This window comes from Medicago truncatula, chromosome 2, assembly GCF_003473485.1.
Source record: "Medicago truncatula cultivar Jemalong A17 chromosome 2, MtrunA17r5.0-ANR, whole genome shotgun sequence".
NCBI lineage: Eukaryota > Viridiplantae > Streptophyta > Magnoliopsida > Fabales > Fabaceae > Medicago > Medicago truncatula.
The window spans coordinates 29488565-29503355 of NC_053043.1; the positions used below are offsets into that span (position 1 = coordinate 29488565).

Consider the following 14791-nt stretch of genomic DNA (forward strand, 5'->3'; position numbering starts at 1 on the left):
AGTTGTCTTTTATCCATGAATTGATAATGAGATGTTTGATGAATAATCATTATTATGAATTAATGATGTTGTTATGTTGAATATGGATTAGAAATAATGATGTTGTTATGTTGTATATGAATCAGAATTAAGATATGGTTATGTTGTATATGAACTATGATTATGATGTGATGATCTATGTTGGTTATGATTTGGTTATTAGGTGTTATATGATGATGTTTATAATGTGATGAATATGAAGTAAATGATAATTAGAAGTTGGTTGAACTATTAAGAATTATTACATGAAGAATTATTATTACTAATAGATGAAGTTATTTAAGTTGTTAAATATAATTATTGAATTATATGCTTGATATTATTGTTTTGTGAAATCTCACCCCTTCTGCTTGGAAATGTTGCTCTTCGTACGAGTAACTTGCAGGTATTAAAGATTAGTAGGAGTGGTGGCTCAAGTGTCTTAGGTGCTCTGATACGTAACGGGATGGGGTTTATGTTATGCATGCTTCATTCTTTTACGTGTTCATTTATTGAAGATTAACTGAAATTTTATGAGATGTTTTAATGAGGCCTGCGTGCCAAGACTTTATGATGATTTGAATTTAATTCCGCTGCAGTTTTGTCGATGAAGGATAAATTATTATTTATCTATGTTTTTAACATTTTTAAGAATGTGATATCCCGTTATTTGATGATTACTCTGATTATATGTTTGAAATTTTTATGTTGGGAAAACGGGGTGTTACAAAAGTGGCATTCCCGCCATCTTCGTGAACTGAGTAAAATGATGTCGAAGCTCACCAGCGTGGACAAAAGAAATACCTAACCAGTGACAGACAAGAGCCCAAAGGTTGGCGGAAAAGTTACAGTGAATAAATAGATGAACCGCAGAATCAGTGGATCCACAACGAAGCGCACAAGACATGTCAGCTGAAAGAAGGACACCACGAATTGCAAAATTGTCTTTAGTTGGAACACGATTACGAAGGAATCGCCAAACAAAAAGAGAAACCTTCGATGGAGTATGCTTATGTCAAACGTCGTCAACCATGGACCAGTCCACCATAGCGCCATTACTTGTCAGAAAAGAGTATGCTTTCCACTCACCGTGTATCCGTGAATAGGGTCTAACAACCAGCACCATTTATCGTTAACAGAATCCTGCAAAATAACGTTATGTAATAATAAAGAACACTCCCTCAGACAATGCATAATATATTGTGTAAGGTTCGGGGTTCAAACTCTGTTCACCATAAAAAAAAAAAAAAAAGAAGTGTGTTGGCTTGTGTGTAACAGTCAACAATGTCATTTATTTTAGGACGGGGAGAGGATAATATGAAAAATTATCCTTGAATGAGTTTATATATAAATGACAATTTAGTAATAGTTACATCTTTTAGACAAATTTATTCATCGGACATCCGTAATTTTTACAAAATTCTCCTATATTAATGGCTGATGGTGTATTAAAATTCATTTCAGCTACCCCTTTTCACGACGGGGAAATCAACAACAACACACCAATGGGCGTATAAAAAATAACATATAGGCCCCTTTAGAACAATAAAATAAGAAGAATTTTAGGTTATAGGAACTTGTAAGCATTGTTGTCCGCATTGTCCGAATAAGTAAATTCTTTAACCGGAAAAATTCAAATCTCATATTGATAAAAGGTAAGGTGTAATTATCTTCTTATCTATTAAAGTTAACCCGTAAGTCCTAATTTTAACCTAAACCCTGTTGCATAATTTTACTATTTAAACCCTAATGCTCACACCTAATCTCCTATTTTCATGAACAACCCTAATACTCACACCTAATCTCCTATTTTCATGAACAACCCTAATACTCACACCTAATCTCCTATTTTCATGAATAAAGCAAACCGGCATCGCTTTATTTCTTCAACAAAACAAATCTCTTGGTTCATGACATACTGCAAGCAACATCACTCTCTCTCTTCTATGCATGTTTTCCTCTCTCTCGTCCCAACTACTCTCATCTGCTTCTTCTATTGATCTCAGGTATCTCAATTCCTATACTCTTTCCTTTAATTGATTCAATTTATTTTCATGGTCGCACGCTACACTAGATGGCTCGAATTTCATTTTTTGATTCTGTGTTTAGGGTTTTTGAGGGGATAAACATGATGTTTTGATAGTTTTGTAAAAATTTGATTTTGAGTTTGATTTTATATACTCACCGACCTTTTACTCATTTATTCTATTCTGCTCATATTTAAATCACCATTTTTTCTATTGCCCAGATGAAAGAAGAGTTTTTGAAGATCCATGTAATCCCATCACATTCTCCATGGTTCTTTTATTTTTGCTTTTGTGTTATGTATCATTTGTCCCATTTTAGTTAATTTTTCATTTTTTGAACAATGAAATTAAACTTCATCTTATGTTTACTGTGTATGCAGAAATCTGTGCTTAAAATGAACATATGGAATGGATGCAACCATAAAGTCAAGAAAATCTTGCAGAAAATTGATGGTATGAACCTATTAATATGATTTATTTACATCTTAAAAATACATGTTATGCTTTCAATTGTTATTATCTGAAGTTGAACAAAACCAAACTGGAATGTGCATCTGTTTCTTATATGGTAGGCTTTGTGAATCAGTTTTTCCACTTACTTTTGCCTCCCCCATCTGTTTGATATAATGTTTTGATGAACTTTCACCTATAATTTGACCTATATTGTGATTTGTGTGTTTTGGCTGCAGTGAGTGCTCAAATTTCGAAATCGTTGGGACTTAATACATTTGAAAATGTTGAGGATGATGATGAAACACAACTTGGCGATGGTAATCACATTCCTTTCTTCCATGTGATGTGACTAGAGATTCTTCAAATTCTTATATTGTGATTTGGAATCATGCCTCAGACAACCTCTAATATGTCCTTAGTTTGTTTATTGTTTGTTCTTTATTACTTCTCTCCACTGTTGAATCGATGTCGCCAAATTCTTAATCAAATTTGGCACCGATCTCATCCGTCAAAATTGTTGGAAAAACATGGTAATTCTTTTATTCCTTCCTGTTTTTCTCTTTCGAAGTGCTCAAAGCGGCCGCCGGCGGCACCTATTGAAGGTTTATTGTTCCTTTCTTTTATTCTAAAAAATTCTAAAACCTACATATTGTGCTAATTTTTTTTACAGCATAATGTGGATGCACCGGTAAAAGAGGAATAAGAGGTTTATCAAGGAGGAAAACAATTACTAAAATTAGGTTTTATCAGTTGTTTTAAAATTGATTTTTAGCTTAGAACAACAATGACATAGGAAGGAGCACTACATTTTTGCAGTCTATTCTTTTTGTTTCTAAAATAAATTTAATAAGGTTCCTTCAAGTTGAGCCCTAAAGTTTATAGTTAGTAAAGGTTCAGTTAGCATATAGTACTCAAAATATAAAAGAAAATGTTAATCAGTAAGGATTATAATAAGAATACGGGAAGGAGCTGAGTTTAGTTCAGGGTTTTGGAGCAACTAATTTTTGTTTGAGTGCTGATGCATTTTTGTACTTTTATGTTTCGGCTGCAAGTCTATTTCTATTTTTTTATTGTTGGCTGCCTTCCATGTTGTTTTCTGCAGCTGTGTTGTGCACGATGTGAATGTTTTCTGCTGGATTTGTTTTCCGTCTATGTTTATGCAACTGCAGTTTTGTTTTGCAGGGTTATCAGTTCAGCTTCGCTTCTTTAAACACTGTTGAGGTTGTTTTGTGCGTTTTGTTGCCCTGCTGCAGTTTCCTTTGATATTGGTTTTTTAGCCAAGAACAACATTGACATATGAAGGTGCAGTGCATTTTTGCAGTCTATTCGTTTTGTTTCCAAAATAAATTTATTAAGGTTGCTTCAAGTTGAGCCCTAAAGCTTATAGTTAGTAAAGGTTCACTTAACATATATTACTCAAAATATAAAAGAAAATGTTCATAGTAAGGATTAGAGATTTCAAACTTGATTTTGAATTATTTTACCAATTATGCAAGCAAGTGACTTTGAAATGCCTTTAGTATCACCTTGCTTCTCTCATATCTACTCTAATTATTTTATGTGATATGTGTAGTGTCCTTCATCTTTTGTTTAGTCTATTCAATTCATCTCTTTTGTTTTCAATTGATAGCTTTTAATACTAATCAAGTTACCTTTCCTAAAAAAAAAAAAAATACTAATCAAGTTACTGTTAGTAATAGGACTCCTACGGGCAGCAGTTATAGAATAATAGTAGTTTATTTAATAATATTATAAATAAGTAACTGTTACTTGTGTGTAGTAATTGCTGTCTACTAAACTTCTATGTAACAGCTATAGGACTTAGTATTATAAATAAGATGCAGAAGAAAAGAAAGATATTCAGGGATTGGGATAAAGGATTGGTAGGGAGAGACCAAGCTCTCGAATACTTGGAGGGGAGAGAACCAAGACTCTCGAATTTCTTGGCATTGTATTGTAATCTTACTATTAGTTTATATTTTGATATCAGTTCCTATCAACTGGTATCAGAGCAGTTCTGATCCAGGGCAAGAAATTCACAGTAGAGGGAAAATGGACATGCCACAATTTGATGGCAGCAGTGACGCTTATTGGTGGTTGATTTGTATTGAGAAACATTTTGATGTCGTGGGAACACAGGAGGGTGAGAAGTTGCTGGAGGCGGTGAAAGCCTTGCGAAACCGTGCTCTCGTATGGTGGCAGTGGTGGAGTCGATGCCATCTGCATGCGAGTTGGCGAGCGTTTCACATTGCACTACTTTGGCATTTTAAGCCAGAGTATAGAGACGTTCTACCTATATCTGATGAAGAAGAGGAATCTGGATTGGAATGGGAGTTATCGACGCCTCACACATTCAGCCTTCAATCAGAAGAAATTGATCAAGGAAATTTTGAACTCATTCAGACAGCAGAAGAGAAAAATGAGGAAAAGGCAGAGAACGCAGAAGAAAGGGATGCAGAAAATTCCTCCGTGAATGTCATCATTGTGGAAAAGCAACAAGAGACCAAAGCAGATCTGCGCAAATTTCTTGGTATCGACAGACTCTTTTATGAACATGGTATGAGTAGTGTGTTCGAATCGAGGGCGAAATTGCCTAGAAAAACTATCGGAGAGGGATGGGTTTCACTCGAGTTGGGCGGCCTACCTCCACCGCCGCCAAGGCCCCCAGATCCAGACGTGTTTGTGGTGAAGGGTGGATTATCCTCTGGTTTGTGAAGGTGAAAAACACAAGAAGGGGGGGGGGGGGGGGGGTTGAATTGTGTTTTCTTTTTCTCTTAAAAAATACTTCTTCTGATAAAACTTCAGAAGCAGTTTGATTGCTTCTGATGAAATGATCAGAGTCAGATTGCAGCGGAAAAGAACAGAGCAGAGAAAAGAAAGACAAAGACACAAGCAGTTATCCTGGTTCCTTCCACAACACGGAAGTAGTCCAGTCCCCCTTGCACTTCCAAGGAGATTTCACTATAATCACAAAGATTACAACTGCTCAATACTTTCTAAGTATGAGACTTCACAAAAATGCTCAAGCACACACGCAAGAGTCTTCCAATGCTCAAGCACTAAGCAAGAGACTTCTAATGCTCAAGCACGCAGGCAAGAGACTTCTAATCAAACAAAAATACAGAGAATTGAGTTTGAGTTGAACACTTGATATACAATCAGTGGTCTTCACAATACAATACAGTAAAGACTCTAGACCTTGAATTTCTAAGATGTATCAAATCAGTGCAGAAATTCAGTGTGCTTTGTAGAATCAAATTGACAGAGTTTTGGCACTTTTGAACTTGTGTATATCTCTACAATCTTCAAGTCTTCACTCCTTTATATAGAGGCGTGAAAGAGACGTTGAGATAATCAGCACGTCTAAAGAGTCGTTTGAAATCCTTTGATAATCCACCAGTGATCCTTTGCCTGATTTGGGTGTAGTCCTTTGAAGAATAAGCTTCAAATTCATTCCCATCTTGAGTGTACAAATTCTGCAGGCATGGCTGTTGTTTTGTCTTGTAGCGTAGACAGAAAACAGAGTAGTGGAGGTAGTGGTTGTACACTTGTACTTTGTCAACTCTATTAACGAGAGACAAGTGCTCAGTGCTATCCATATATCCGTTGATACCTCCCTTTCAATTCTTCGTTCTTCTTTGATAAGACTGAATTGAGAATCAGCTACTTTGAATCTTCAGTTTGATTAAAGGATCAAACGTAGCTTCTGGTGAAGATATTGCTTCTGATGAAAACTTTTACTTCTGATGACCTTCTGCTTCTGATGACGTCATCACTTCAGAAGCACTTCAGCTTCAGGAGCAGTTTTCTTCAGATGCTCAGAATTTCTTTTTCTTTCCATTGTTCTTCCAAGACCTATTGAAATAACTTGAGTAGCCTTTGGTCCTGTACACTTGAACAATTATTAGTAATAACCAATTGACAATTTTTAATACCTTGTTATCATCAAAACTTAATAAGGTTCATTGTGAAACACATTTTGTTCCAACAGTTTGATCAAACTGGCACTGTGCCTATTGCTGCCAAAAATTCCTCCCCAGAAGAGAGTGTCTGATGTATGCATTAGTTATCATGTTTCACACCTTGCTCTGTCACTCTACTTCAAGTTATGGGACCCTGGTGGACACTTATGTTATCCTTCACCTTGAGGACAAGGTGAATCTTTAGGGGGGGAGTATTGTTAGTAATAGGACTCCTAAGGGCAGCAGTTATAGAATAATAGTAGTTTATTTAATAATATTATAAATAAGTAACTGTTACTTGTGTGTAGTAATTGCTGTCTACTAAACTTCTATGTAACAGCTATAGGACTTAGTATTATAAATAAGATGCAGAAGAAAAGAAAGGTATTCAGGGATTGGGATAAAGGATTGGTAGGGAGAGACCAAGCTCTCGAATACTTGGAGGGGAGAGAACCAAGACTCTCGAATTTCTTGGGATTGTATTGTAATCTTACTATTAGTTTATATTTTGATATCAGTTCCTATCAGTTACCTACTAAAAATTATGAAATAAATATGATTGAAGTGAAAGCCATATTTCTTTGGTATCCCTTGTGTGGTTGAAGTGGAAATGTTATCTTACTAATATTTTCATACTAGAATGGCTGGGGCATATCAGATATATTTTTTATATCTGTTTTGGCATTTTATTATTTCATCCCCCATGTATTTTCGCCACACTCTCCTTCCAACCATAGAACGTGATCCAAAATACTAGTTTTTCTTCGCATTGAAAATATATTGCTATCCAACTATCGAATCAAAGTGGCGATAGATCTAAGGAACCCTTTGAAGCGAGGTACTGTGCTGAAATACCAGAAAAGAAACCTATGGATTTTCTTCAAGTACGGAAGACTACCCAACTTCTGCTACAAATGTGGGAGGATTAGCCATCAGATGAAAGAATGTGAAGAGGAAACGGGACAAGATAGTGAAGGGTATACAGAAGTGGAAGAACAGGATCAAGCTTATGGTTCTTGGATGAGAGCTTCTCCATTATCAAAGGTTCAGTCGGAATTCAAGAAGGAACCTAACACCGGTACATGCAGTACGTCACTTTTCTCCTCAACTAGTTCAAGTAAGTGTTCTGAAGCAGGAGAGGAGAAAACCTCAAAAGCGTTAACGAAGCAGAGACCCCTGTGGTGGAAAAACAAAATGTTGGGTTGGATGCGGGGTCTGAAGAAACAAGCAAGGCTATTGAAGGTGTGGCTGAAACTCTAGGCTCGGTTTCTTTATCTCAAAAGTCTGCAGCTGGTGCGAAGGATAAGAAGGAGGAAACTAAGGTGAGAAAGAAGTGGAGTCGCCAAAAGGGTCCCAAAATTCAAAAGCCAAAAGCGCAAGATAAAGGGAAGAAAGAAGGTGGGAAGAGGCAGTTATGTGTAGCTAATGTCACAGATAGTGTTGTGGAGGTGATGGGTGGTGTTGAGAAAAAGAGACATCTTGTAGCTATGGAGATTGATATCAATAAACTAGAGGGGGTGTTGGATGACCAACACCTCCTACCCCAATGAAACTCTTAAGTTGGAATTGCAGGGGGTTGGGGAACCCTCAGGCAATTTGAGCCTTGTTAAGGCTTAACCGTATCCAAAATCCTCAAGTAGTTTTCTTAATGGAAACTAGATTAAATTCTGATGAAATGGAGAGAGTCAGAATCAATTGTGGATTCTCTTCTGGTTTGTTTGTTCCTTGTGATGGATTTGGTAAAGAAAGGGCAGGTGGTACATCGCTTATGTGGATGGATAGTGTTAACCTGTCAATTATATCTTACTCTCTAAACCATATTATGGGGAGGATTGAAGATGTAGAAAGTGGCAAATATTGGAGTATTACTGGAATTTATGGGTACCCGGATGAAACAAATAAAAAGAAAACATGGGATTTGTTGAGAAGTCTTATTCCGGGTGATAAGGATATGTAGTTATGTTGCGGGGATTTCAATGATATCCTTTCAAATGAAGAGAAGCCCGGTGGTAATATTAGAAGTTTTACGCAACTGTCCTTGAGTAGAAATGCGGTGGAAGATTGCAATCTCCTTGATTTGGGCTTTAATGGTTATCCTTTTACATGGTCAAATGACAGACAGGGAAGTGGTAGAATTCAATGTAGATTGGATCAGGTTTTTGCTTCTGATGAATTTATCAAATGGTTTTCCCCTATTCAGATCAATCACTTGGCAAGATTTGGGTCTGATCATGTTGCTATTTCTATTGAGTTCGATGTGTCTTTAGAAGATGCGCATAAGAAAAAGCTTCATGTGTTCCGGTTTGAAAAGTGTTGGGCTGATGATGAGAGATGTGAAGCAATGGTTAGAGGCTCCTGGAATAACCCAACAGGTTTGGTTAGCAAGATTGAAGCCATGCAATCCCTTGATTCTGAGTTTAAAGAGTACAGGACATCTGAAATCAGAAAGGAGCTGCTGGAGATTGAAACCCAACTCAATAACCATGGCCTATGGGATGGTTCTCCTGATAATATTACAAAGTTCAGAGAGTTGGAAGCTAAACATTCGAAGCTGCTCCAAACAGAGGAGACTATGTGGCGGCAGAGGAGTCGGGAAACGTGGCAGAAGGAAGGGGATAAGAATTCTAAGTTCTTCCATGCAAAAGCGAAACAGAGAGGAAAGATTAACTCAATTAAAAATCTCAAGTATGACAGGGGTGTCTGGTGTAATGGTAGAGATAAGGTGGAAAAGGTGCTTGTTGATTACTTTGCTGGATTATTCACTTCTTCAAATCCAACAACAGTGGAGCAGACTTGTTTAGTGGTTAAAGATAGGCTCTCTCTTAAGCATGTGGAGTGGTGTAACCGTAGTTTCTCCCCCGCTGAAATCAAGGAAGCGATTGATCAAATGCACCCTCATAAAGCTCCTGGCCCGAATGGTTTACCTGCTCTTTTCTTTCAAAAGTACTGGCACATAGTTGAAAGTGAGGTTGTTTCTCTAACCTTGGGTATTCTTAATGAAAGAAAATCACCAGAATGCATCACCAAAACCTTCATAGCTCTGATTCCTAAATGTAAGAACCCATCCTCTCTTAACCAATTCCGTTCCATAAGCCTATGTAATCTGGTGATGAAAATTGTTACTAAAACTATTGCAAACCGGTTAAAGCCAATCCTTCCGAAAATTGTGGATGAGGAGCAAAGCGCCTTTGTTCAAGGGAGGCTTATTACTGATAATGCTCTTATCGCCATGGAGTGCTTCCATTAGATGAAAAAGAAAACTAAAGGCAAGAAAGGGGTGATGACAATGAAACTTGATATGGCCAAGGCGTATGACCGGATAGAGTGGTCTTTTGTTAAATCCAGCTTCACTCTATGAATTTCCCTGAGAATATCTGTCATACCCCAAATTTTGACCAAAGGTCCCACTGACACACGTCTCCGAACTCGGACCAGACTCACATTTCAGTGAAAAATTCGGCAGGGAGGTATTTTAAAATACCTCATTTTGTTTCCGAGTCGGGCCCTCTTTCTCTCAGTCTTTAATCAATTATTTCCATCTTTTATTTTTTTAAACTAATCTTAATTTTATTTTTAATTCCGTATTAGATAAGCCCAAAAGAAGTCTGCGTTGATTTTATTTTTATTTTATTTTCTCCTTTTATCACTTTATTCATTTGTTAATATCCATAAAAAAATCCAAAAGGGTCCAGATTCAGAATAATAGGTTGTCACGCGAATGCCATTCCAATCCAGCTTTCACCAAGCCTCATCTGCAGAAACACAGGAACACAAGCGCGTTCTTCTTTCATCCTAATCCAACAACCGAAATTGCCTTTTCTCCTCCCCAAGCTACTGATTTCTGGCCTCAACCTCACTGTATAAATAGAGACCTGCACAACACAAGGAAAAGACAACGAAACAGAGGACGGCAGAACACGGGAAAGACAGCAGAGCACACAAGAATCGCACAACAGAAGCCAGAGAGACGCGCACAAGAAGCAGATCAGACATCAACGAGGTCCAAACCGCAACACCAACAACACGGCATCGCACCACAGCACAACAGCACACAATATCGCAAGCCAGCACCATAACAGAACCGGATTCACGAAAGAAAAAGAGGTAGTATTTTCTTTTACCTTTAGATCTAGGTCTCTGTGTGTACGTTTTCGAAAATCTAGGTTTAGAATCGTGTAGAGGGGAAGAAAACAAGTGAAAGAGCTAAAAAAAAAACACAAAAAGGTCGACTTTAAAGTCCGGCGCGGCGGCGGCGCCACCCTTGGCCGGCGACCACCGCGCCGGAAAATTCATACTCGCCGGAAAATTGTTGGAAGTGAAGAACATGAAGAGAGAGAACAGAGAGCATAGAAGAGAAGAGAGAGAAAGGGAAAAGAAAAATAAAGAAAAAACCAGCCACTGCCTATTTATATCTAGGCTGAACCGGTTCAACCATTGAGCCGAACCGGACCAAAACCGGTTCCCTTTAAGCCCAATTTCCCCAACCCGTGAGGCCCAACGTGCGCCTCTGAGCCCAGTTTCCTTTTCTTACTATTCTGCACACCCCATAATACTGCTGCACCCCCACCTTGTGTTTGGACCATTTTTACTTTTATTTTTCCTTATTCCTTTTCGTATTTATTTATTTTTTTAGCATTTTTATTTTTATTGCAGACCTTAGAATGTAAATAGGCTTTTTATGTAATAGTCATAGATTTTATATTTCTAACTTAGGGTAGCCGCGCTTTTTATTCTTTATGCTCCGTTAGTTCTATCTTATTCCGAATATACAAAAAAACAAAGAATCTTTTCTAAACAAACCTTGATCCTAAATCAAGTGATCGTCATTTTTATTTTATTTCTTTAATCAAACATTAATCAAATTTAATTTTATCCTAAGTCTATTTTCTTTAATTTAAAAAATACAAACAAACTTATTTGCCACTTGGCTTTTTCTTTTAAAATCTCTTTTTTTCAAAATTAATAAAAAACACTCAACCAATCAAACGTCAATTTTTACCCCGAACTACGAGGTTTTGATCCCTCACGGGTACGTAGGCAGAGGACCATGTCCTTCCAAACAATAAAAAATGTAGATATTTAGGTCTTTATTTTTCCACTTTAATTCCTTCTTTTCAAAATAAGCAAGCAAGTTATAGCACGAAAATTAAGTAAAAACCAAGAGGTTCCCGTAGAGTACTACGGACATAAAGGGTGCTAGTACCTTCCCTTTATGTAACTAACCCCCGAACCCAAAATCTTTTCAATATGGGGTTGTTTGAACTTTTTCCCCCTTTTCATAATAAAATGTTCAGTCGTGAAATAATTAGTGAGTCAAAAGCTAATCAAATAGCCTTGATCTCCGAAAAATGACGCGACAATATCATTAACACTATTTTGCAGTGTATCTCCACAGTTTCATATCAAATTCTCATCAATGGCCAACCAAGTCGTAGGTTCTTTCCAGAAAGGGGATTGCGTCAGGGTGACCCATTGTCCCCATATCTTTTCATTTTGTGTGCTAATGTGCTCTCGGGTCTCCTTAAGAAAGAAGAAAAGGAAAACAAAATTCATGGAATCCGGATAGCTAGGAATGCGCCAAAGATCACCCATTTACTTTTTGTAGACGATAGCTTGTTGTTTGCCATGGCAAGTGTGGAGAAAGCTCAATGTATCATCTCTGTTCTCAATACTTACCAGGAGGCTTCAGGTCAAATTGTGAATTTGGACAAGTCTGAGGTTTCATATAGTCGTAATGTGCATAATCATGAAAAAGAAATCATTTGTCAAAGGATTAATATAAAGACTATGAATACCTATTCTAGATACCTAGGCTTGCCGGTGATTTTTGGTAGGTCTAAGAAAGAGGTTTTCTCCTTTGTCCAAGAGAGAGTGTGGAAGAAGATCAAAGGTTGGAAAGAGAAATTTTTCTCCCGTGCTGGGAAAGAAACTTTAATCAAAGCGGTTGCTCAGGCTATCCCAAATTACATCATGAGTTATTACAAGCTGCTAGAAGGTTGTTGTGATGCTGTGGAAGGAATGCTGGCCAAATTTTGGTGGGGTTCTGATGAATACAAGAGGAAAATTCACTGGATGAGATGGGCAGGCTCGGAGAAACTAAGAAGAGAGAGGGCTTGGGCTCTTGGTCTTTCATTGATTTTAACAAAGCTCTTCTTGGAAAGCAATATTGGAGACTTATGGTTGACAATAATTCTCTTATGTTAGTATTTTGAAAAACAAGTATTTTCCCCGGATAAGCATTTCTAACGCCAAGGTGGGCTTCCAACCGAGCTATGCATGGAGAAGCCTCTTGAAAGCTAGAGAGTTGGTGGAGAACGGCGCTCATTGGGTGATTGGCAACGACATAACTGTTCGGATTTTGAAAGACAACTGGATTCCTGGAACACGATGTACTCCAATTCAGAGATAAGAAGGTACAATTGATGACGATGCAGTCGTAGCTGATCTTATCGTTCATGAAACTCGTTCGTGGCATAGAGAAAGAGTTATGGCTTCATTGAACAGCTTCATTGCGAAGAAAATCCTTAGCATCCCAATCTCTTTTAGACTTCCTCATGACAAAGTTACGTGGCAATGGGAGAAATCAGGTGAATACTCAGTTACGTCAGGCCACCACTTACTGTGTGAGAACAAATCTAAAGAAGTGGTTGAATCCTCCTTAATGAGAGGATCTGATATTTGGAAGCAGATATGGAATTTCAATGGTCCCAGGAGCGTGCAAAATTTCCTTTGGCGGCTTGCTAGCAACAGTCTCCCTACCAGATGTAATCTCAGCAAAAATGGTATAACTCTGGACCAAACCTTCCCTCTTTGTAACTCTGGACTGGAAGATTTGAACCATCTCTTTTTGCACTGTCCGGCTGCGAAGGCTGTTTGGTTTTCATCTCCACTTGGAATTCATATTCCTCCCAACAGTATGTGTAGAGAGTGGCTGGAACTTCGGTTGAAGAAGGATGACCCTCTAGCTGTCCAGTTTTTTGGTATTACCCTTTGGCGGTTGTGGCAGGGAAGGAATCAATTGATTTTTAAAAATTCACCATTTGATCCTGCCTTAATTGCGCAGTCAGCAGTGCTGCTAGTTGAAGAGTTCAATTTGGCTAATAGGAAAGCAGCGTGTCAGCCAATCTCCCGCGTTCCCACTCGGTGGTGCCCTCCTCAGACCGGTATTGTCAAGATCAATGTGGATGCAGGAGTTTTCACTGATGGCAGCACAGGTTGGGGTTTTGTTGCTAGAGATCACCATGGTGTTGTTCTGTTCTCTGCTACCCGTAAGGAAGAGATGGTGGTGACCCCGCTTGTGGCTGAGACGCTTGCGCTTAGATGGTGTTTAAGCTGGGCAGAAGGGGAGCAATTCACGAGCCTGTGTATAGAGACTGATGCTGAACAGGTTGTTCATTGCCTGCGCCGTAGGAAGAAAATTGCAGCTATTGAGTTTCTAATCCTAGACTGTTTAGATTATTTGTCACGTTTTAGCAATTGATCTGTTAATTTTGCTGGAACAAGTTGTAATCAAGCAGCCCATAGTCTTGTGGGTTTGGCAAAAACAGTAGGAAATAGATGTTGGGTGGGGTCTGTCCCTCAACAAATCTATCCATCTTTATGTAAGGATTTCCCTCTTTATCAATGAAATGCCTTGGTTTATGTCAAAAAAAAAATATATTGCTATCCCATATTGCCAATAACATTCCAACCCTCTGTAGTGTTTTTTTTTTTTTTTTTTTATTTCCAACAAAACTAACAATGAAAAACCGTCTTTAGCAGAATATCATGGGTACGTACAAATGGATCATAACGCCTAATGTTAAAACTTCCAGCTGCATTTCAATTATTCATACTTTTGTTTAATGAGTACATTCCACAATTTTTATTTTTATTTTGCTTTCGTGTAACACCCTATTACCCAAAATCAATTAATTAATAAATAATTCATCAGAGTAATAACCCAAACGGGCATGTCACACTACATTTTCAAAATTTCTTAAATAGAATATAAAACTATTTAATAAACAACCAACATTAATCATTTCATCAAAACTTTGCAGCGGAATATTTTCAACTTTAAATAACAACAACATCCAACATATTTAATCTCCAATAAATAATCTTGGCATAAAAGCCTCATCAAAGAAATTCAAACAACAATAGGGCTACATCATCATGTTCCAAAATTTGATACATAGGAATGAAAATAAGCAATAAAATCCCATCCCGTACGTATCAGAGCCCTAGACACTTGAGCCACCACCTACTACTCAGAATCACCTGCAAGTTACCCATATGAAGGGCAACATTTTCAAGCTGAAGGGGTGAGATTCACAACAATAAATATAG

General features: G+C 37.7%; 2 protein-coding genes and 1 long non-coding RNA gene across 4 annotated transcripts; all 3 read left to right on the forward strand.

Annotated features, from left to right (window-relative positions):
- Positions 1-1944: 1944 nt before the first annotated feature.
- On the forward strand, positions 1945-3829 carry LOC120578206 (uncharacterized). Of its 2 annotated transcripts, XR_005644146.1 has the most exons (4): positions 1945-2024; positions 2426-2498; positions 2735-3028; positions 3681-3829. It is a non-coding gene; the product is annotated as an uncharacterized lncRNA (long non-coding RNA). The 2 variants fall into 2 exon arrangements; XR_005644145.1 differs by having other exon boundaries at positions 2735-3829.
- Positions 3830-12085: 8256 nt separating this feature from the next.
- On the forward strand, positions 12086-12664 carry LOC120578364 (uncharacterized). Its single transcript, XM_039831044.1, has one exon. It carries the CDS (start codon positions 12086-12088, stop codon positions 12662-12664), a length of 579 nt encoding a protein of 192 aa, XP_039686978.1.
- A 163-nt stretch (positions 12665-12827) lies between these two features.
- On the forward strand, positions 12828-13914 carry LOC120578064 (uncharacterized). The gene is made up of 2 exons (XM_039830141.1): positions 12828-13700; positions 13798-13914. Exons 1-2 carry the CDS (start codon positions 12948-12950, stop codon positions 13828-13830), a joined length of 786 nt encoding a protein of 261 aa, XP_039686075.1. The 5' UTR covers positions 12828-12947; the 3' UTR covers positions 13831-13914.
- Positions 13915-14791: the final 877 nt, after the last annotated feature.